This window comes from Orcinus orca, chromosome 10 (assembly GCF_937001465.1).
Source record: "Orcinus orca chromosome 10, mOrcOrc1.1, whole genome shotgun sequence".
NCBI classification, from domain to species: domain Eukaryota; kingdom Metazoa; phylum Chordata; class Mammalia; order Artiodactyla; family Delphinidae; genus Orcinus; species Orcinus orca.
The window spans coordinates 70,262,478-70,285,305 of record NC_064568.1 but is presented as its reverse complement, the minus strand read 5'-3'; the positions used below and the strand labels follow the sequence as shown (position 1 = coordinate 70,285,305).

The 22,828-nt window shown below is 38.4% G+C and overlaps 1 protein-coding gene across 1 annotated transcript in view; it reads left to right on the top strand.

Annotated features, from left to right (window-relative positions):
• Positions 1–22,828, top strand: part of BTBD9 (BTB domain containing 9) — a 416,797-nt gene that overhangs the window by 28,472 nt on the left and 365,497 nt on the right. The window contains exons 2-4 of the mRNA XM_004267648.3: positions 7,843–8,054; positions 11,606–11,969; positions 13,046–13,310. Of these exons, the coding sequence (XP_004267696.1) occupies positions 7,870–8,054; positions 11,606–11,969; positions 13,046–13,310 (814 nt within the window). The 5' untranslated portion in view covers positions 7,843–7,869. The remainder of the gene's footprint in view (positions 1–7,842; positions 8,055–11,605; positions 11,970–13,045; positions 13,311–22,828) is intronic.

The following is a 22,828-nucleotide window of genomic DNA, read 5'->3' as shown; positions in this document are numbered from 1 at the left end:
CTCAGGAATCCCAAGATGAGAAAATGCCCGTGAACTCTTCTTACCATAGCACTTTACTGCCTGGTGATACTACTCTTCTGCAAGGTTTAGAATTGGATTTGCAAAATATCAGAATCAAGGTTACACCTGCTAGTATGGTCAGTCTACACCTGTTTATTCAGACTTTTGGATGACAAGGGTAGAGTATATATCAAAAGAAGTGAGGCATCCTTCCAATGAGAAAGTAGAATGTGATTTTTTGTGAGTGTTTAAGATGCAGACAGGACATCATTTATTTCCCCAAGCAATATTAATTTAAAGTTTAAGGATTACTACTTCAAATTACACACCACATGGGTACTAAGAGCAGAAAGAAATTGCTAAACCATATGCTTATAAATGCCATCTCTTTCCTCAAGAGAAAGATCATTTATATTTTGCAATTAAAGAGCAGAAGGTCTTTTTTCCCATAAAGTTCTTTCAGTCAGGAAATATGGGGGGGGGGGGTGGAGAGGGTTTCCCAGGGGAGATTTATACAGCATTCAAGGACTCTTTCGCATCTCCACCTGATGGAACTTTGCCTTTTGTCTATTTCCTGATTAAGCTCTGGAGAGTAAGCTTTAATTCTAAAAAATATAGTAAGCGCTTGTTAAAGAAAAGTTTGTAAACAGTTCTGCTGGAAGTGAGCTTTAAGTAAAGAAATTGATATTTAGGTCAGCTTGGTTTTTTGAATAAGAGGCAATTATAGCATTACAACATTGTGAACTACATACGGCATTCTCACTTTATTGATGGACATTGTTTACTATTTTGGTTAGAACAAATGGGTGTGGGTTTCTTATAGCATAGTAAATAGTCAATAACCCTGAGAATTTTAGTACTGCGGCTTTAGTCTTTTTTGGTTTTTTCTGATGCATTTGAATCCAGGAGAGTTAACCAACCACAAAAAAAAGTGTAGTTTCTGTACCACCATCCCTGGTAAATAAATTCATAGGAAGTCTCAGAACCCTCAACTAATAATTGTATATGGTATCATGAATGGTACCATTTCCTCTCTCAGAGTAAGTCCCTGCTCCCCCTGCCTTCCTACCCTTCTCTTTCCTCTTACCTTGAAGGAGCAGCTTGAATAAATAGATTGCCCTTGCCCTCTGGGACTGTCAGCAGGAGCAAATCTCAGAGCACTTTGTTTGCATCTGAGAAAATCTGTAAATTTAGAAAAAGTCATACTGAAAATCTCATAAGGTGAAGATCTTTAGTTGGGATGTATCAGACAGACTGTCCTAGGCCATGCTACCCAGGTATCTGATATTCATTACTTTTTGCCTGTCTTAGTGTAATGAACTTTTTGTCCTTGACTTCAAGTTGTTAATTAATTTTTAACTGTGGACGTAATATATAGTCCTTCTGCTTACCATTCTGTCTTAGTCATTAAATCAGGTACTACTGGATGTGGCAAATTAAAACACTTGCTGTCTCATTCAAAAGCTAATTTAATTTGTAATTTTAGTAGCCAAAGTTATTGAAATATTTGTGTATAGTTTTATTACAATAAAACATTCTTATTATAAAAATTTTAAACATTACAGGAATATGTAGTACACTATGTAAAATTTTTCCCACAGCCCTAATCCATTGGGTTAACCCTTGTTAACAATTTGATGTTTGGGGCTTCCCTGGTGGCGCAGTGGTTGAGAGTCCGCCTGCCGAGGCAGGGGACACGGGTTCGTGCCCCGGTTGGGGAGGATCCCACATGCCGCGGAGCGGCTGGTCCCGTGGGCCATGGCCGCTGAGCCTGCGTGTCCGGAGCCTGTGCTCCACAATGGGAGAGGCCACAGCGGTGAGAGGCCCGCGTACCGCAAAAAACAAAAAAACAAAACAAAACAAAAAAATTTGATGTTTGCTTTCTATGTATTTAACAAAATAAGATTTTATTATAATATTGTTTTGCAGCTTGCCTTTTTGCATGTAAATACATATATTTAAAATTTTTTCAATGTCAATAAAGTATTTAACTTTATTCTTTTAAACTCATTGTATAATATTCCATTGTAGGGGCTTACCATTATTTGTTTATCCAATTCCCATTAAATGGACCTTTAAGTTTTTTCGATTTTTTACTGTTACAGAAAGTGCTGAAGTTGACATTCTTGTGTATTTATTTTTGTGCTCTTGTGTGAATATCCAGCTTACTTCTTTCAGAATGGCCAGCCAACATTTTTTATTGAAAAAATGCATATTTTCTCCCACTGAATTGAAATGCTACATTTATATATACTATACTGAATTCTTATGTATACTTGGGTTTATATCTGGACTAATGTTTCAGTGATATATCTCTCTAATATGACATTGTTTTAATTGTTCTAATTTATGATTTGCTTTCTCATCCAGTAAACTGGCCTCTTCTCATTGTTCTTTTTTTAGAATGTATATGAAATCACATATTTATTCTTTCAGATGAACTTCTTTACCTCAATTTACTTTAAAAACTCTGTTGTGATTCTCATCAGGATTACTTTTAATTCCTGTGTTAATTAGAACTGTGTCTCTCAGCTTTACAAACTTATTGGTAAATATAAAATTCTCATTTTTCCTTCTCAGTGTTCTAATATGTGTGCCCATTTGTCAAATTACTGTGTTTAACTGTGTATCCCTACCAAGAATGTTTTGTTGAATTTTGCTTTCTGTTGCTAAAGCATTTTTTGTTTTTGTTTTTTTAATATTTATTTATTTATTTGGCTGCACCGGGTCTTAGTTGTGGCATGCGGGATCTTCGTTGCCACATGCGGGATATTTAGTTGTGGCATGGGAACTTTTAGTTGTGGCATGTGGGATCTAGTTCCCTGACCAGGGATCGACCCCAGTCCCCCTGCATTGGGAGTGCAGAGCCTTAGCCACTGGACCACCACGGAAGTCCCTAAAGCATTATTTTTGTTTACAATATAAAGTACAATAAAATACCAAATATGCTTTTTTCACATGGTGATTTAGAGATGATTGGTCTCTTTACAACATCTCCAAACAGGGTATGTCTCTTCATTTGTTTTTCTTAAGTCCCTCAGAAGAGTTTTATAACTTCCTTTACATGTTCTCTGAGTTTATTCCTAGGTATTGCTTATGTTTTGCAATTATAGATTGCAGGTCATTTCCCTCATATTTTCTAGCTGGTTGTTTTGGGCATGAAAGGTTACTATATATTTTCATATACAGTTGACCCTTGAACAACTCAATGGTTGGGGGGCCTACCCTCTGCACAGTTGAAAATTTGAATGTAATAGTCGGCCTTCCGTGTGAGGTTCCTCTGTATCTGCATTTCCTCCGCATGTGAGGATCCACAGTTGTGGATCGTGTAATACTGTAGCATTTACTATTGAAAAAATCCGAGTATAAGTGGACTCTGCAGTTCAAACCCATGTTCAAGGGTCAACTGTAATAATTTTATGTGGTCACCTTAGTGAACCTTCCTTGTTTTCTCATATTTTTTCAGTTGATTCTCATGGATTTTTCATGTGGGCAATGAGATTATCAGCAAATAGTGATTATTTTGCCTGTTTGTTTCCTAAGCCATTTACCTTTAACTTGGTTTTCTTAATTGTATTATCTTTTGTTCCTGAAAAATGTTAATAGTGATGAATAGACATCCTTATCTTATTTCTGAACTTTCTAGGGATGTTTCTACTGTTTTATTATTAACTAGATGCTTATATCTGTTGTAGTTAGGCTGTGTATATGTGTATAAATTTTAGGAAGTATTCTTTTATTCCTATTCAATTAAAACTTTTAAAATAAAAGGAATTTTAGCTTTTATTGAGCTAATTATATGAGTTTTTTCTCCTTTAACCTTTTAATTTGATGATAGTTATTTTTCCTAATATTCAAATTTCTTTCTTGGAATTGACCAACTTTGTCATGAATCCTTCTGCTTAATTCTGTTTTCCAATATTATACACAGGCTTTTTTTTTCATGTGTACTGATTTTTGAGTGTGTGAATGTGGTCACATCTTTGTGTCAGGCTTATACTGACTTCATAGGAAGAAGCAGAAAACTTCTCATGTGCACAGGAATAGTTTAAATAACATTCTAATTATCTGATCCTTGAAGTTTTGAAGAAACCTGTCCATGAAACTGTTTGGATCTGGCATGTTAGGAGGTCAGGGGTTAGGAATACATTTAGGCAGGTGGGGTAGGTTATTTTCTTAGTATCCCTTTCTCCTATCCAAATCTAAGTTTAAATAAGTGTATTGGATAGGTTTTTAGGCTCCATGTCTTCAGTCCTATCTATATGAACAGCCCTCATTAAACACCCTGGGTATTGAGTCTCTAAAAAGCTTCCTGGTTGGCATCGTGCTTTCACAGCTTCCTGGGGGAATTTAGCACGTTCGATGTAAGTCCATTGAGAGAGGAGTCTTGAAAGCTTGTGTCTGGTTTCTCCCAGACTTTGCCCCATGTGCTTTTTCAAAACCTTTGCTGATCTTCCTTTGATGCTTTTGTGTAATAAATTACAGTCATGAGTCCAGACATTTGCTGAGTTATGAGAGTCCATTTCATATGACAGGACAAAACAGTGGTATTAAAAGGCAGTGGCAGAGTTTTAAGACATAACTTTAAAAATGTACTATAACTTTGTCATTACAGGTATGGAAATAATCGCATGGAAGTTAGAACATTTGTCAAAGACCACATATGTCATTAGTAGCAGAATAATAAGTATGAAAGCATAAGAAACATGTCAGTAAATAGTTTTACTCCATGAGCTTTAATTTTTTTCTCAATTTTATTTATCAAATTAAACTTGATGGTTTAAAATGTTAAAGTTTTAAATGTTAAACTTTATTTAACATAAATGTAGTATTTAACATAAATGTAGTATTAAAGTTTATTATGTATCAGTTGAAGATTATTATTATTATTAAAGTTATTAATTATTAATTTTATTGATGTATAGTTTCTAAAACATGGTTTTTTTAAATGCAAGTGGATGGATGCAAACTGTCACTTCACAGATAAGCTAGGGCATTGGGCGAAAATATTTTCTGCATATAAGCTATAGCATTGGTACCTTTGTTAGCATCATTTGCATCTTTGCAGTAAGATTAAAAATGGAATCATATCCTAAATAAATATTCTTAGCAGATATTTTGTATATTTATGCACCTGAGAAGGGATGTGAACCTAGAACAGCAGAGTCTAAATCAGTGGCTATTTTGTAGGCTGCTCATAAGAATGGCTTCAGAATAGGGATTCCACATTCCAGACCAATTAAATCAGAATTTCTGGTGGGTGGGGCTCAAGCATCTTTTTTCCTTTTTTAAGCTCCCTATGTGATTCCAATGTGTGGCAAGCTCATTGAGAATCACTGGTCTAATTAAAATTATTTCTATATGCCAATACAGATTGTGTTTATTCCATACTAAGTGTCTGTTTTCTATACCCGGAAATATTTGCTTTATGTCTCCAGTTGGAAAAGCATAATTAGAATGTAAACTTAGCAAAATGAAATTGTATGTATTAAGAAGTTCAGATCTGGAGAACTTAAGATAGATATTTATATATGTAGTATTAAAGTTTATTATGTATCAGTTGAAGAATTATAAATTTACCTTTGAGCTAGTTAACCAAAATCTATCATTGTCCATCAAGAGTTATTAGTTAATCATTTGAGTCTCACTCATGACTTAGATAAAATTTTAAGATAATATGATACCAGAGAACATATTCAGTGGGTGTATGCGTGGCGTCCTTTCAGCTAGGGAAAGCATCTATTTTGTTTAGAGTCATGCACTGTCATTGAACTATTGGATAGTGATAATGAGAGTTCATGTTGAAGGAAAATGGGATTTTGAAATCAGGTACCAGTAGCTTTCAGAATTTCATGGCTGATATAGGAAATGACCATGCTCTTTTGAACATCGTTTGGATAACCCAGCCAGAAACCAAAACAAAAAGCAAAAGCAGTCTTATCCTTTGCCTAGAGTACAGTCAGTCCTTGATCATTTGTTAGAGCAGGGATGGCAAACTATAGCCTGAGGGTTAAATCTGGTCCTTTTCTGTAAATAGTTTTATTGGAACAAAGCCATGCTCATTAATTTACTTATTGTCTCTGGCTGCTTTTAGGCTCCCAATGACAGAGTTGAATGGTAGTGACAGAGGCTGTATAGCTTGCAAAACCTAAAATATTTACTATCTGACCCTTTGCAGCAAGTTTGCCGACTTCTGTGTTAGACTGTTGTGTCGCATGTTTAGATGATTGAATTTCACATGATCTGCTGACACTCCTAATTGGATCCTCTTAAGCTGAATTTGGTCTTTCACACACAAGTGACTGGAGATGATTCAGTTTTTAGGGCTTTTGAATGCAGGTTGCAGTTGAAGGAGAGGGATTTGCGTTGAGAATGAGGGGAGTATGCTGATAGCCCTCTGATGTTCCTACTATAGGGAGCCAGGAGCTTATTTACTTACCTGGGGTGGGTGTCTCCTTGCCTAACTCATCCTCCATGTTCCTCTGCATCACATTCCTTGCTGTTGCTTCCTCAGTTGGGGGTGGGCATGGAGTAACAAGTAGCTGGGGAAACTGGGTTGTGAGGATCTTCCACTACAGTCTCGGGGGATAACGACAATTTCTCACATACCTTGTTGATAATGGACCTGGATGTGGAGGTTTAAAGATTAGGAGTGGCTTAATCTTTAATCGTGGTACAAGTGGAGAGTTCAAGAAGGTGTGGAGGTCTTGGGAGATTGGGATTGACATATATACACTAATATGTATAAAATGGATAACTAATAACCTGCTGTATAAGAAAATAAATAAAATTCTAAAATTAAAAAAAAAAAGAAAATGTGGAGGTCTAGTGGAGAGAGCATATCTGGCTCATTTCTTCTATTTTCTGGTGCAACAGAGGGGTAGCTGGCTCACCTCTGAGTTGTCAGCCACATCTTCACTTCAGGTACCTGCATGCTAGTGAGGGCTCTCATCCACTTGCTGGGTTACTTACACCTGGAAAAGTACTACCTGCAAATACAGTAGAGATTTAAGAATATAAAAATTTTTAGCTTTTGAAGAAAATAACTCCCCTTCTAATATGTAAAGCTGTTAATCAAGTTTTAGCCCTTTGATTTTCGGTTACATTTGTAGAAAGGCATTGCATACAAAAGCAAGGAAGTGAGATTAAATATAATGATGTTCTGGTAAACACAGGCTACCTGATTATCAGGGGTGCAAGTTTGGACTGGAAGTTACAGTCTTCAGAAAAATATTGGAGTTATTCTTTTTTTGAGGGAGGTTAGGATGCTTACTATAAGCTTCTATTAATAAATGTCAAGTTATTTTTCTGTGACTTAAGAAGATTATAATTTTTTATAAAATATTTAAGAGGGTTTCAGACCAAAACCTCTGTAATCATTTGAAATCTTACGATTTGGTTTATTCTTTTTGTGATTTAGGCCTAGATCTGTGCCTGAACAAGTTTTCCACTGGGTCTAGTTAGTTATACCCACCTTAGTAAATATATCTGTGCTAAAAGAGGAGCTCTTCTGGTTGTTGATTTTCCTTTTCCTGAGATACTGAGAAATAAGGGACTTGTAGTTTGAACACAGTTTTCTAGATTGTGATGGCTCCAAGTGCTGTTAGTGTTTGAAGATCCTGACTTTTAGTGTGATAAGGCAGTGAGAATAGTGGAGTTAATGGAAGTAGGCTGAATTGCTTCCCAGAATAGATGGGTTAATATAGATACCAATGATGATGAAATTGCTCTCTTTTGTGATTTTTTTAGATATACATTTTTACTTATCTGTGTTTGTGGTATGTGATTTTCGAAGTGTACTCCCCTCTCCTCACTAACTGTCATCCCTTCTTTATATAATAGATCAACGACTATCATCTGTTCTACAAGATGAGTAACAGCCACCCTCTTCGCCCCTTTACTGCAGTGGGGGAAATTGATCATGTGCACATTTTGTCTGAACATATTGGTGCCTTGTTGATTGGGGAAGAATATGGCGACGTAACATTTGTTGTGGAAAAGAAACGTTTTCCTGCCCACAGGGTAATTTTAGCAGCAAGGTGCCAATATTTTCGGTAAGTGTATATTACTTTTTGAAGATTGAAGTCACTTGTAGAAAACACTGGTGTTTTCCATTCTGTGAAAAATATGTAACAAAACAACAATAAATTCTAGCAGTCATTCAATTCAACATCTGTAAGAATTTAATCTTTGTCAACTTTTTGTTATGTTTTGAAAATCACCTTTTCCTTTCAGGAGTCATCTTAGAATCATAGGGTTAGGAGGCTTCTTAGTCTAGACTGTACCCGATCAACCATTTTTCAGGGTCTCAACAATATTTCTCAGGCTGAGTCTTTGTTGCCTTCGCCCTCTCCTCACAGTTGATGGCTAATGGAACTTAAACTGATTTATTGGCAGATAGGCCTCTTGTTGTACGAGTAGACTGACCTCTGGACTCGCCAGTGAACACGTATACATCTTAGTTTCAGACTACCCAACAGATCTCTAAGACATGCCGTTTGACAACCCCAAAGCAAAGGAAACTTAAATATTTACTGAGACTCAGTTTTGTAGTTATATTAGAGCCAAAACTAAACAAAATATGTGTTTAATTAATGTAAAAATCATACTTGTGCATATATGTAGCTATTGTTTGTTACTTAGACCCCTAATTTCCAGGGTTATAAATGTTAAACTGAGGTCTAATTACTCTACATTTTTTTTTTTTTTTTTTTTTTTTTGTCCGGTACGCGGGCCTCTCACTGCTGTGGCCTCTCCCATTGCGGAGCACAGGCTCCGGACGCGCAGGCCCAGCGGCCATGGCTCACGGGCGCAGCCGCTCTGCGGCATGTGGGATCCTCCCGGACCGGGGCACGAGCCCGTGTCCCCTGCATCGGCAGGCGGACTCTCAACCACTGCGCCACCAGGGAAGCCCTAATTACTCTACATTTTACCTAATCTTAGTTAAAAGGGAATCATCACTGAATTATTGACTGATGTATCCTTGACAGATCCATCGAGTCCATATCCAAAAAGTCATGGATTTGCCTGTGAAACTTGATATCGAGAAATTGAGATGCTGAAGGCATGGATAAAATTTCAGTTATCTTCTACTGAAAACTGCATTCTGATTTTTACAATCAGAATTAACCGAGACAGCAAAACCAACCTAGAGTCACACATATTGTAGTAAAATGTGTTTCTTGGAAATATTTATTGTTTAGCTATAATTCTTACAGTGCTTTATAAACATTTTTAGAACGTTTCATCTCGTAAATATAAAATGCCACTGTAAATACAGCCAGGAGCTTAGAAAAGAGAGGAGTCTATTAAGAGTTCTAGCTAACATGCTCCTATCAAGGCAAGGCAGCTGGCCTTGGTCTTGTCATTATTTGATACCAGCCTCTGTCCTCTGTCCACTTTTGTGCTTCTTTCCCTTTTCATTCTTCCATTCATTATATTAAAGTGTCTTGTAAAAGTCCACTCTTCACTAGTTTAGAACTTTGCAGCCTTATGTTTAGTATTTGTTACTATTATATATCTTCCCTCTTTCAAAAATAATTTGAGACAACTGTAGGTGGGTATCTTTTAGGTGATCAGTATATTCTTAAAAGAAACTCAAGTACTTTTAGAAATTTGAAGATCGTATTGAATGAATGGAATACGCTCCCTTCATTTATTGTTCTTGCTGTCTCTTTGTGGGTATTGAACCTTTATAATATCTGATGGCTCAACAGGCTAAACTCAGTCATTACCAATGCTATCTTAGACTGATTCTCATTGCTGACACTGTTCATGTGCAAAGGAAAGTTAACTGTCAGCAGTCAGGAGAGACCTTATGAGTGTGGTCATAGAGCCTATCAGTTCCCAGATAAGGACAAGCTAACTGTACCGGAGGGAACCTTCCACAAGTTGGGGGTTCATATTTAGGCTTCCTAGGGGTCCTTATCAAAACCACTTTTAAAGCATCGAGAATCCAGGTAAGTACCATGGATCAGACTGGAGTGGGAATAGGTCTTGGCAAGATCTCCCTAGGAAGGTATCCTTTAATCTAGCAATTTTAAGGTTATGATTGGATGCTCTCTGGATTCATGGAAACCTTCACAGGTGTTTTTAGGCATACTATAACCCAGTGAGGAAGTATGCTCAGAATATTCATGAATCTTTTGCTGGGTAGTTGCAACTATTTCTGTGAGGCAAGCAAGAATGTCCTGTCTTGCTTTTCCGGGGGACGGTGGGAGGAGTTCTAGGCGAGCATGGAGGGAAACTTTGAAATGCTAGTCCTGCTCTGAGAATCTTAGGAGCATGGGAGTCTCTTTTTGTCCCCTTATTTTCTTGCTCTCACTTTTACACATTTTCTTTCTCACTCATTACTCTTCCTTTTCTGCACTCCTCCCTAGTCCTCCTCTGGCCACCCTTTCTTTCTTGATGGATTGGAAACTTTAACTGGTTCATATTATTTCTCCTAGAGTAATAGACGTAGAAATGTAAATTTACTACCTGACTGGATTATCTAGTTTTCATTATTTAGATGAGCAGATAAGCAATAATGTGGGGATTTTTTTTTAATCTGAAAAATACTGGAAGACAAAATAGAAAAGTCAAATTATCCATAATCCCATCATGAATTTCATTTTTAATTTATAAACTGACAAATGAAGACCCTTCCCTTTCAGCCATCTAATCCTATTCCCTAGAGACAACCACTGTTAACAGTTTAATATGTATTTCCCCTCAATATAAATAGATATATCTATATATACCTGTGTGCATACAAATGTAAGTGTGTGTTATACACTCTTTTCCATGCAACACATAGGGATCTGCAAACTGACTTACTAACTATATCCTGGACATCTTTCCAAGACAGTATATTTTGATCTCCCTTGATCTTTCTAATGGCTGCATAGAATGTGTATATCATAGTTTTTTCAACCATGTGCCTCTTGATGGACATTTAAGATTTTTTCCATTGTTTCAATATATCTTCTTATACATTTATCTTTATCTTGCTGTATTATCTTATACATTTATCTTTATCCTAAAAGTGAGATTACTGAGTTGAAGGGTATGCACATTTTAGATTTGAATAAATATTACTTAAATTCCTTTCCAAAAAGGGATACCCATTTATACTCTCAAAGCAGTGCATGAGAAAACCTGTTTTTCCATTGTTTTTGCAGTGCTGAATATTAACAGGTTTTTAATTTCTGCCAGCCTGACAGGGAGAATGGCGCCTGCTTGTGTTTAATTGTTTTCATCTGATTATCTTTTCCTCTGGAGCTTTACTTTTTAAACTACTTTCTTGACCTTTAACAGGTTTATATTGATTTCACTGTTCCTCTCAAAAGAGCACTTTCATCTTTCTAATTAATGAATGTCTATTATGTATCTTGAGCTCTCAGGATTATTCGTTAGTTCAACTTATAGAATTAATTCAAAATAGTTTTTAAATTATGTCTTTCTTTAGAGAACTATTTTAAGTTATTATTATGCATTTCTTCACCTGAATCTTTGTGTCATTAAACACATGTATGTTTTTTATAATGTTGATAACCTTTATTTCATAATTTTGTAGCACATCCTATTTGAAGTTTTTCTCATGTGTTTCTTCTCTGATGTGCAGAGCATTACTGTATGGTGGAATGCGAGAATCTCAGCCTGAAGCCGAAATCCCTCTCCAAGACACCACTGCAGAAGCATTCACAATGCTACTTAAATACATCTACACTGGGCGGGCAACGCTGACAGATGAGAAGGAGGAGGTGCTGCTGGACTTTTTGAGCCTGGCTCATAAATATGGATTTCCAGAGCTGGAGGATTCTACCTCTGAGTACCTCTGCACCATACTTAACATTCAGAATGTCTGTATGACTTTTGATGTTGCCAGTCTCTACTCCCTTCCCAAGTTAACGTCCATGTGCTGCATGTTTATGGACAGAAATGCTCAGGAGGTGCTCTCAAGCGAAGGCTTCCTCTCCCTTTCTAAGGTGTGTCATTGTCTACAAGTAATTTACAGGCATGCACTGTTTTATTTATATCTGTAAGTTAGAAATATGGCAGTGAACTAAGAATAAAAAAATAAAAACCATTAGTGTGGAAGAGGTTGTCTAGCCACCTGCCTCTGGCTACTGAGACTCTAGATCATATAAGAGAGAGGCAGATTGCTGCTGTTTTCTTTTAAGGTTCTTCAGATAAGTTCTATGTGCAAAAGAGACTGTGCTGCTGGTGGTTGTTTTCAATGTGATGGCATCAAATAAGTTCCTTTGTGGTGTTGCATCCTGTTTTTTGGTTTTGTATTTCTCTGACAGAGTGTTACTAATAATTCCTTATCGAGGGGGAAGATTCATAAAGAAGATCTTATGTTTCATTGGATGTCTTTAAGTCATTGTCGTTTTTTATTTTCTGGCCCAGAATTCACTATTGTACAATGTTTTATACCATATAATAGCTAGAATAAAACTGTTTTTCCCAAATCTTCCTCTCAACCCTGGTGATTGTCTTTCCTTTCCCTTTCTGTGTTCCTCCTAGGACCTGACTTCTTCGAATGAAAAAACCTCTTTAAAAAGCTACAAGTCTTGATTTGAGTGTAACTTTGATTTTTATTGTCCTAGTTAATTATCAAAGGCAAGGATCTTGTAGGGTCGCACAGTGTTGCTGGCAGTCAGTTTAGAAATCTGAGAACCAAAAGTGTGGTGGTGCAGTAATACTGTGGAACAAAAGGTTTGAATTTTAAATGCTAGATGCATCTTACCGGCTCATAAATGCAAACTCTGCTGAAGAACCTGTATGGGGTGACAGCGTCTCACACTGCTGTTTTTCTTGTTATTTTACTAAAGATGGGTGCAAATGTGCTGGAAAGACTAGGTACAAGATGCCTACGGCTATTCACACAGCCATAATAGGCAAGAGAGTACATGGCAGAAAGAATAAGGAAGAAGATGGTCAAGAAGAGTTAACTGCTTAAATATAAGTGATACTTGCAGTTCAGTAAAGTTTTACTGATTGATCATGCACATGGTTGAGCTCCATAATAACTGGAATTTTTCCTTTTTATCCTTTTCAGGCAGCACTTTTAAACATCGTATTAAGAGATTCATTTGCCGCTCCCGAAAAAGATATCTTCCTAGCCTTGTTAAACTGGTGTAAGCATAATTCAAAGGAGAATCATGCTGAAATCATGCAGGCTGTCCGTTTGCCTCTGATGAGCCTCACTGAACTTCTGAATGTCGTGAGGCCTTCGGGACTATTGTCTCCTGATGCCATTCTGGATGCTATTAAAGTTCGATCAGAGAGCCGGGACATGGACCTCAATTACAGAGGCATGCTTAGTAAGTACCTATTTATGCTAATCTCACCAAGAAGTTTTGTTTGCATCCTGTGACAGGCCCAGCTACAAAACTCTAGCTACAAAACTGTAGTTCAGGTAAACATGGTATGTGTCAATCTGAGAACATAGAGCTCTGCTTCCTGTGGAATGCCTTTCCGACTCCTTCTCCTGCTAATTCCTCCTGAGATTGCTTAGCCTCTGTAGACCACAAAATAGGTATTTCTTGCCATTTCTGGACAAATTTCTCCAGCCACTCCCTAGAATGTCAAAAGTTAGATACTTTCTCATGTTAAGACCTTTCCTCCTTTCCTCCATCAAATCAGTACTGAGTACATGCTATATGCTTATTATTATTTTAGGTGCCATGAACACGGAGATTCTAAATAAAAATAATAATGGGTAACACTTGCATAGCATTTCCAATACTTATATGGTATTTTTCTTATTAATAAAACTAATAGCAATGAACACTTATGAAGTGCTTATATATATCAGTAACAGTCCTACATGATGATTTAATTCTCACAATAACCCTTTGAGATAAAAACCTATTTTTTTTCCTATTTATTTATTTATTTTAAGTGAAGATAATACAATTCTTTTTATTTAATTTTTTAATTTAATTTTTATTTTTTTATACAGCAGGTTCTTATTAGTTATCCATTTTATACATATTAATGTATATATGTCAATCCTAATCTCCCAATTCATCACACACACACACACACCCTGCCACTTTCCCCACTTGGTGTCCATACGTTTGTTCTCTACATCTGTGTCTCTATTTCTACCCTGCAAACCGGTTCATCTGTACCAGTTTTCTAGGTTCCACATACATGCGTTAATATACAATTTTTGTTTTTCTCTTTCTGACTTACTTCACTCTGTATGAGAGTCTCTAGATCCATACACGTCTCTACAAATGACCCAATTTCGTTCCGATTTATGGGTGAGTAATACTCCATTGTATACATTTACCACATCTTCTTTATCTGTTAGTCTGTCGATGGTCTTTTAGGTTGCTTCCATGACCTGGCTATTGTAAATAGTGCTGCAATGAACATTGGGGTGGATGTGTCTTTTTGAATTATGGTTTTCTCTGGGTGTATGCCCAGTAGTGGGATTGCTGGGTCATATGGTAGTTCTATTTGTAGTTTTTTTAAGGAACCTCCATACTGTTCTCCACAGTGGCTGTATCAATTTACATTCCCACCAACAGTGCAAGAGGATTCCCTTTTCTCCACACCCTCTCCAGGATTTGTTGTTTGTAGATTTTCTGATGATGCCCATTCTAACTGGTGTGAGGTGATACCTCATTGTAGTTTTGATTTGCATTTCTATAATAATTAGTGATGTTGAGCAGCTTTTCATGTGCTTCTTGGCCATCTGTATGTCTTCTTTGGAGAAATGTCTATTTACATCTTCTGCCCATTTTTGGATTGGGTTGTTTGTTTTTTTAATATTGAGCTGCATGAGCTGTTTATATATTTTTGAGATTAATCCTTTGTCCATTGATTCGTTTGCAAATATTTTCTCCCATTCTGAGGGTTGTCTTTTCATCTTGTAGTTTCCTTTGCTTTGCAAAAGCTTTCAAGTTTCATTAGGTCCCATTTGTTTTTCTTTTTATTTCTGTTACTCTAGAAGGTGGATCAAAAAAGATCTTGCTGTGATTTATGTCAGAGTGTTCTATGTTTTCCTCTAAGAGTTTTATAGTGTCCAGTCTTACATTTAGGTCTCTAATCCATTTTGAGTTTATTTTTGTGTATGGTGTTAGGGAGCACTCTAATTTCATTCTTTTACATGTAGCTGTCCAGTTTTCCCAGCACCAGTTTTTGAAGAGATTGTCCTTTCTCCATTGTATATCCTTGCCTCCTTTGTCATAGATTAGTTGACCATAGGTGCGTGGGTTTATCTCTTGAGCTTTCTATCTTTGTTCCATTGATCTATGTTTCTGTTTTTGTGCCAGTACCATATTGTCTTGATTACTGTAGCTTTGTAGTATAGTCTGAAGTGAGGAAGTCTGATTCCTCCAGCTCCATTTTTTCCCCTCAAGACTGCTTTGGCTATTCGGGGTCTTTTGTGTCTCCATACAAATTTTAAGATTTTTTGTTCTAGTTCTGGAAAAAAATGCCATTGGTAATTTGATAGGGATTGCATTGAATCTGTAGATTGCTTTGGGTAGTATAGTCATTTTCACAATATTGATTCTTCCAATCCAAGAACATGGTATTTCTCTCCATCTGTTGGTATCATCTTTAATTTCTTTCATCAGTGTCTTATAGCTTTCTGCATACAGGTCTTTTGTCTCCTTAGGTAGGTTTATTCCTAGGTATTTTATTCTTTTTGTTGCAGTGGTAAATATGACTGTTTCCTTAATTTCTCTTTCAGATTTTTCATCATTAATGTATAGGAATGCAAGAGATTGCTGGTGCGTTAATTTTGTATCCTGCAACTTTACCAAATTCATTGATTAGCTCTAGTAGTTTTCTGGTGGCATCTTTAGGATTCTCTATGTATAGTATCATGTCAGCTGCAAACACTGACAGATTTACTTCTTCTTTTCTAATTTGTATTCCTTTTATTTCCTTTTCTTCTCTGATTGCCATGGCTAGGCCTTCCAAAACTGTGTTGAATAATAGTGGCGAGAGTGGACATCCTTGTCTTGTTCCTGATCTTAGTGGAATTGCTTTCAGGTTTTCACCATTGAGAATGATGTTTGCTGTGGGTTTGTTGTATATGGCCTTTATTATGTTGAGGTAGGTTTCCCTCTATTCCCACTTTCTGGAGAGTTTTTATCATAAGTGGGTGTTGAATTTTGTCAAAAGCTTTGTATTCATCTATTGTCCTATGGTTTTTCTCCTTCAGTTTGTTAATATGGGGTATCACATTGATGGATTTGTGTATATTGAAGAATCCTTGCATCCCTGGGATAAATCCCACATTGTCATGGTGTATGATCCTTTTAATGTGTTGTTGGATTCTGTTTGCTGATATTTTGTTGAGGATTTTTGCATCTATATTCACCAGTAATAATGGTCTGTGATTTTCTTTTTTTGTAGTATCTTTGTCTGGTTTTGGTATCAGGGTGATGGTGGCCTTGTAGAATGAGTTTGGGAGTTTTCCTTCCTCTGCAATTTTTGGAAGAGTTTGAGAAGGATAGGTGTTAGCTCTTCTCTAAATGTTTGATATAATTCACCTGTGAAGCCATCTAGTCCTGGACTTTCGTTTGTTGGAAGATTTTAAATCACAGTTTCAATTTCAGTGCTTGTGATTGGTCTGTTCATATATTCTATTTCTTCCTGGTTCAGTCTTGGAAGGTTATACCTTTCTAAGAATTTGTCCATTTCTTCCAGGTTGTCCATTTTATTGGCATAGAGTTGCTTGTAGTAATCTCTCATGATCCTTTGTATTTCTGCAGTGTCAGTTGTTACTTCTCCTTTTTCATTTCTAATTCTATTGATTTGAGTCGTCTCCCTGTTTTTCTTGATGAGTCTGGCTAATGGTTTTTCAATTTTGTTTATCTTCTCAAAGACCCAGCTTTTAGTTTTATTGATCTTCGCTCTTGTTTTCTTTGTTTCTTTTTCATTTATTTCTGCTCTGATCTTTATGATTTCTTTCCTTCTGCTAACTTTGGGGTTGTTTTTGTTCTTTTTTCTCTAATTGCTTTAGGTGTAAGGTTAGGTTGTTTATTTGAGATATTTCTTGTTTCTTAAGGTAAGATTGTATTGCTTATTATAAACTTCCCTCTTAGAACTGCTTTTGCTGCATCCCATAGGCTTTGGTCATCGTGTTTTCATTGTCATTTGTTTCTAGGTATTTTTTGATTTCCTCTTTAATTTCTTCAGTGATCTCTTGGTTATTAAGTAGTGTATTGTTTAGCCTCCATGTGCTTGTATTTTTTACAGATTTTTTCCTGTAATTGATATCTAGTCTCATAGCATTGTGGTCAGAAAAGATACTTGATATGATTTCAATTTTCTTAAATTTACCAGGGCTTGATTTGTGACCCAAGATATGATCTATCCTGGAGAATGTTCCATGAGCACTTGAGAAGAATTTGTATTCTGTTGTTTTTGTATGGAATGTCCTATAAATATCAAGTCCATCTTGTTTAATGTATGATTTAAAGCTTGTGTTTCCTTGTTTATTTTCATTTTGGATGATCTGTCCATTGGTGAAAGTGGGGTGTTAAAGTCCCCTACTATGATTGTGTTACTGTCGATTTCCCCTTTTATGGCTGTTAGTATTTGCCGTATGTATTGAGGTGCTCCTATGTTGGGTGCATAAATATTTACATTTGTTATATCTTCTTCTTGGATTGATCCCTTGATCATTATGTAGTGTCCTTCTTTGTCTCTTGTAACAGTCTTTAAAGTCTATTTTGTCTGTTATGAGAATTGCTACTCCATCTTTCTTTTGATTTCCATTTGCATGGAATATCTTTTTCCATCTCCTCACTTTCAGTCAGTGTGTGTCCCTAGGTCTGAAGTGTGTCTCTTGTAGACAGCATATATATGGGTCTTGTTTTTGTATCCATTCAGCCAGTCTGTGTCTTTTGATTAGAGCTTTTAATCCATTTACATTTAAGGTAATTATCGATATGTATGTTCCTATTCCCATTTTCTTAATTGTTTTGGGTTGTTATTGTAGGTCTTTTCCTTCTCTTGTGTTTCCTGCCTAGAGAAGTTCCTTTAGCATTTGTTGTAAAGCTGGTTTGGTGGTGGTGAATTCTTTCAGCTTTTGCTTGTCTGTAAGGGTTTTAATTTCTCCGTCAAATCTGAATGACATCTCTGCTGGGTAGAGTAATCTTTGTTGTAGGTTTTTCTCCGTCATCACTTTAAATTATGTCCTGCCACTCCTTCTGGCTTGCAGAGTTTCTGCTGAAAGATCAGCTGTTAACCTTATGGGGGTTCCCTTGTGTGTTATTTGTTGTTTTTCCATTGCTGCTTTTAATATTGTTTCTTTGTATTTAATTTTTGATAGTTTGCTTATTATGTGTCTTGGCGTGTTTCTCCTTGGATTTATCCTGTATGGCACTCTCTGTGCTTCCTGGACTTGATTAATTATTTCCTTTCCCATATTAGGGAAGTTTTCAACTATAATCTCTTCAAATATTTTCTCAGTCCCTTTCTTTTTCTCTTCTTCTCCTGAGACCCCTACAATTCGCATGTTGGTGCGTTTAATGTTGTCCCAGAAGTCTCTGAGACTGTCCTCAGTTCTTTTCATTCTGTTTTCTTTATTCTGCTCTGCAGTAGTTATTTCCACTATTTTATCTTACAGGTCCCTTATCCGTTCTTCTGCCTCAGTTATCCTGCTATTGATTCCTTCTAGAGAATTTTTAATTTCATTTATTGTGTTGTTCATCATTGTTTCTTTGCTCTTTAGTTCTTCTAGGTCCTTGTTAAACGTTCCTTGTATTTCCTCTATTCTATTTCCAAGATTTTGTATCATCTTTACTATCACTATTCTGAATTCTTTTTCAGGTAGACTGCCTATTTCCTCTTCATTTGTTTGGTCTGGTGGGTTTTTACCTTGCTCCTTCATCTGCTGTGTGTTTTTCTGTCTTCTCATTTTGCTTAACTTACTGTGTTTGGGGTCTTCTTTTCTCAGGCTGCAGGTTCATATTTCTTGTTGTTTTTGGTGTCTGTCCCCACTGGCTTAGGTTGGTTCAGTGGGTTGTGTAGGCTTCCTGGTGGAGGGGACTTGTGCCTGTGTTCTGGTGGATGAGGCTGGATCTTGTCTTTCTGGTGGGCAGGTCCACGTCTGGTGGTGTTTTTTGGGGTGTCTGTGGCCTTATTATGATTTTAAGTAGCCACTCTGCTAATGGAATAGGTTGTGTTCCTGTTTTGCTAGTTGTCTGGCATAGGGTGTCCAGCACTGTAGCTTGATGGTAGTTGAGTGAAGGTGGGTCTTGGCATTGAGATGGAGATCTCTGGGAGATTTTCGCTGTTTAATTTTACATGGAGCTGGGAGGTCTCTTGTGGACCAGTGTCCTGAAATTGGCTCTCCCACCTCAGAGGCACAGCCCTCACGCCTGGCTGGAGCACCAAGAACCTTTCATCCACATGGCTCAGAAGAAAAGGGAGAAATAATAGAAAAAAAGAAGGAAGGTAAAATAAAATAAAATAAAGTTATTAAAATAAAAACTATTTATTAAGGAAAAAATTTTAAAAAGTAAAAAAAAAAACTGAGAAAAACCGGACGTACAGAACCCTAGGACAAATGGTAAAAGCAAAGCGTATACAGACAAAATCACACACAGAAGCATACATATACACACTCACAAAAAGAGAAAAAGGGAAAATATATATATATCTTTGCTCCCAAAGTCCACCTCCTCAATTTGGGATGATTTGTTGTTTATTCAGGTATTGCACAGATGCAGGGTTCATCAAGTTGACTGTGGAGATTTAATCCGCTGCTTCTGAGGCTGCTGGGAGAAATTTCCCTTTCTCTTCTTTGTTCGCACAGCTCCCGAGGTTCAGCTTTGGATTTGGACCCACCTCTGTGTGTAGGTCTCCTGAGGGCGTCTGTTCTTCACTCAGACAGGACAGGGTTAAGGGAGCAGCTGATTCGGGGCCTCTGGCTCACTCAGGCTGCGGGGAGTGGGGGATACAGATGCGGGAGAGCCTGCGGCGGCAGAGGCCAGTGTGACGTTGCAACAGCCTGAGGCGCACCGTGTGTTCTCCCGGGGAAGTTGTCCTTGGATCACGGGACCCTGGCAGTGGCGGGCTGCACAGGGGAGGTGTGGAGAGTGACCTGTGCGTGCACACAGGCTTCTTGGTGGTGGCAGCAGCAGCCTTAGCGTCCCATGCCCGTCTCTGGGGTCCGCGCTGATAGCCACGGCTCGTGCTCTTCTCTGGAGCTCCTTTAAGCGGCGCTCTTAATCCCTTCTCGTGCACCAGGAAACAAAGAGGGAAGAAAAAGTCTCTTGCCTCTTTGGCAGCTCCAGACTTTTTCCTGGACTCCCTCCCGGCTAGCTGTGGTGCACTAGTCCCTTCAGGCTGTGTTCACGCAGCCAGCCCCAGTCCTCTCCCTGGTATCTGACCGAAGCCTGAGCCTCGGCTTCCAGCCCCCGCCCGCCCCGGCGGGTGAGCAGACAGGCCTCTCGGGCTGGTGAATGCGTGTCGGCACCGATCCTCTGTGCGGGAATCTCTCCGCTTTGCCCTCCGCACCCCTGTTGCTGCGCTCTCCTCCGTGGCTCCGAAGCTCCCCCCTTCCGCCACCCACAGTCTCCGGCCACGAAGGGGCTTCCTAGTGTGTGGAAACCTTTGCTCCTTCACAGCTCCCTCCCACTGGTGCAGGTCCCGTCCCTATTCTTTTGTCTCTGCTTTTTTCTTTTTTCTTTTGCCCTACCCAGGTACGTGGGGGAGTTTCTTGACTTTTGGGAGGTCTGAGGTCTTCTGCCAGCATTCAGTAGGTGTTCTATAGGAGCTGTTCCACATGTAGATGTATTTCTTATGTATTTGTGGAGAGGAAGGTGATCTCCGCGTCTTACTCTTCCACCATCTTGAAGCTCCTCCCCTAATTCTTCTAGGTCTTTGTTAAAGATTTCTTGCAACTTCTCGATCTTTGCCTCCATTCTTTTTCCAAGGTCCTGGATCATCTTCACTATCATTATTCTGAATTCTTTTTGTGGAAGGTTGCTTATCTCCACTTCATTTAGTTGTTTTTCTGGGGTTTTATCTTGTTTCTTCATCTGGTACATAGCCCTCTTCCTTTTCATCTTGTCTTCCATTCTGTGAATGTGGTTTTTGTTCCACAGGCTGCAGGATTGTAGTTGTTCTTGTTTCTGCTGTCTGCCCTCTGGTGGATGAGGCTATCTAAGAGGCTTGTGCAAGTTTCCTGATGGGAGGGACTGGTGGTGGGTAGAGCTGGGTATTACTCTGGTGGTCAGACCTCAGTAAACTTTAATCTGCTTGCCTGCTGATGGGTGAGGCTGGGTTCCCTCCCTGTTGGTTGTTTGGCCTGAGGCAACCCAATACTAGAGCCTACCCAGGCTCTTTGGTGGGGCTAATGGCAGACTCTCGGAGAGCTCATGCCAAGGAGTGCTTCCCACAACTTCTTCTGCCAGTGTCCTTGTCCCCACGGTGAGCCACAGCCACCCTCTGCCTCTGCAGGAGACCCTCCAACCCTAGCAGGTAGGTCTGGTTCAGTCTCCTATGGGGTCACTGCTCCTTTCCCTTGGTCCCGATGCACACACTACTTGGTGTGTGCCCTCCAAGAGTGGAGTCTCTGTTTCCCCCAGTCTTGTCGAAGTCCTGCAATCAAATCCCGCTAGCCTTCAAAGTCTGATTCTCTAGGAATTCCTCCCTCTGTTGCCAGACCCACAGGTTGGGACGCCTGCCGTGGGGCTCAGAACCTTCACTGCAGTGGGTGGACTTCTGTGGTGTAAGTGTTCTCCAGTTTGTGAGACACCCACCCAGCAGTTATGGGATTTGATTTTATTGTGATTGCGCCCCTCCTACCGTCTCATTGTGGCTTCTCCTTTGTCTTTGGATGTGGGGTATCTTTTTTGGTGAGCTCCAGTGTCTTCCTGTCGATGATTATTCAGCAGTTAGTTGTGATTTCGGTGCTCTCGCAAGAGGGAGTGAGACACGTCCTTTTACTCCGCCATCTTGAACGAATCTCTGAACTTGTTTTAGACTTACTGAGTTTGAGAGTTTCTGGGGTATCTAAATTCTAAGTTCTGTCTCATGTTAGTCATTTCCCTGAGTGATCTTTTCCTTGTCCATGACTTCAGACACTCTTTTGAAATACTGATTGATCTTAAATAGGTGTCCTTAGCCTGGACTTCTCTCCTGACTCATCAGATTTAGATTTCTTTTCATTGGGCATAGAAGAAAAAGCATAGGTTTTGGAGCGAGACAAATTTGACTTCAAGTCCTGAATTAGTCACTTACTAGTTGCATGACCTGGTGTTAAATCACATAAGGAATTTTACCTTTAGTTTTATACCTTTGCATATTGTTATGAGAATTACTCGAAGTAATGTGTGCAAATAATGTGTGTAAGCTCAATACTGTAGGAAACCATTGTTATATTATTATTTTGTGTTCTTCCTCATCTCTGTATGTCTGTGTAGGAGGTATCACATTGATCACATTTTTTAAACCTTTTTATTTACTTGTTTTAGATCCTTGAAGGCACACTGATCTTTGTATCCTCAACATTCAACACACTGGGTAGTCTGTAGATGATACTTGATGAATGAATACAATGAGAATTGTCTGAAAGCAGTGGAAGCATATTACTGGTGTTCAGGAAGCAGTCAAAGCTGGTGGTAAAAGAACTGAAACCTGGGCTAGAGTATAGAGAAAGAAGTGAAAATCAAAGTCTGAGACTTGGAGGAGACTTATGACCAGGGGCTGAAGGTAGAGAAGGAAGAATTAGAGGTAGGAAGAAAATTGGGATAGGGTTACGGAAGCCAACAGAGGAGAGAGCATTGCTATGGAGTGGGTGGTCAGTGGTATCTGGTGATGCTGGGAGGGCAAGAAGAATGAGAATGGAGAGAAAAAG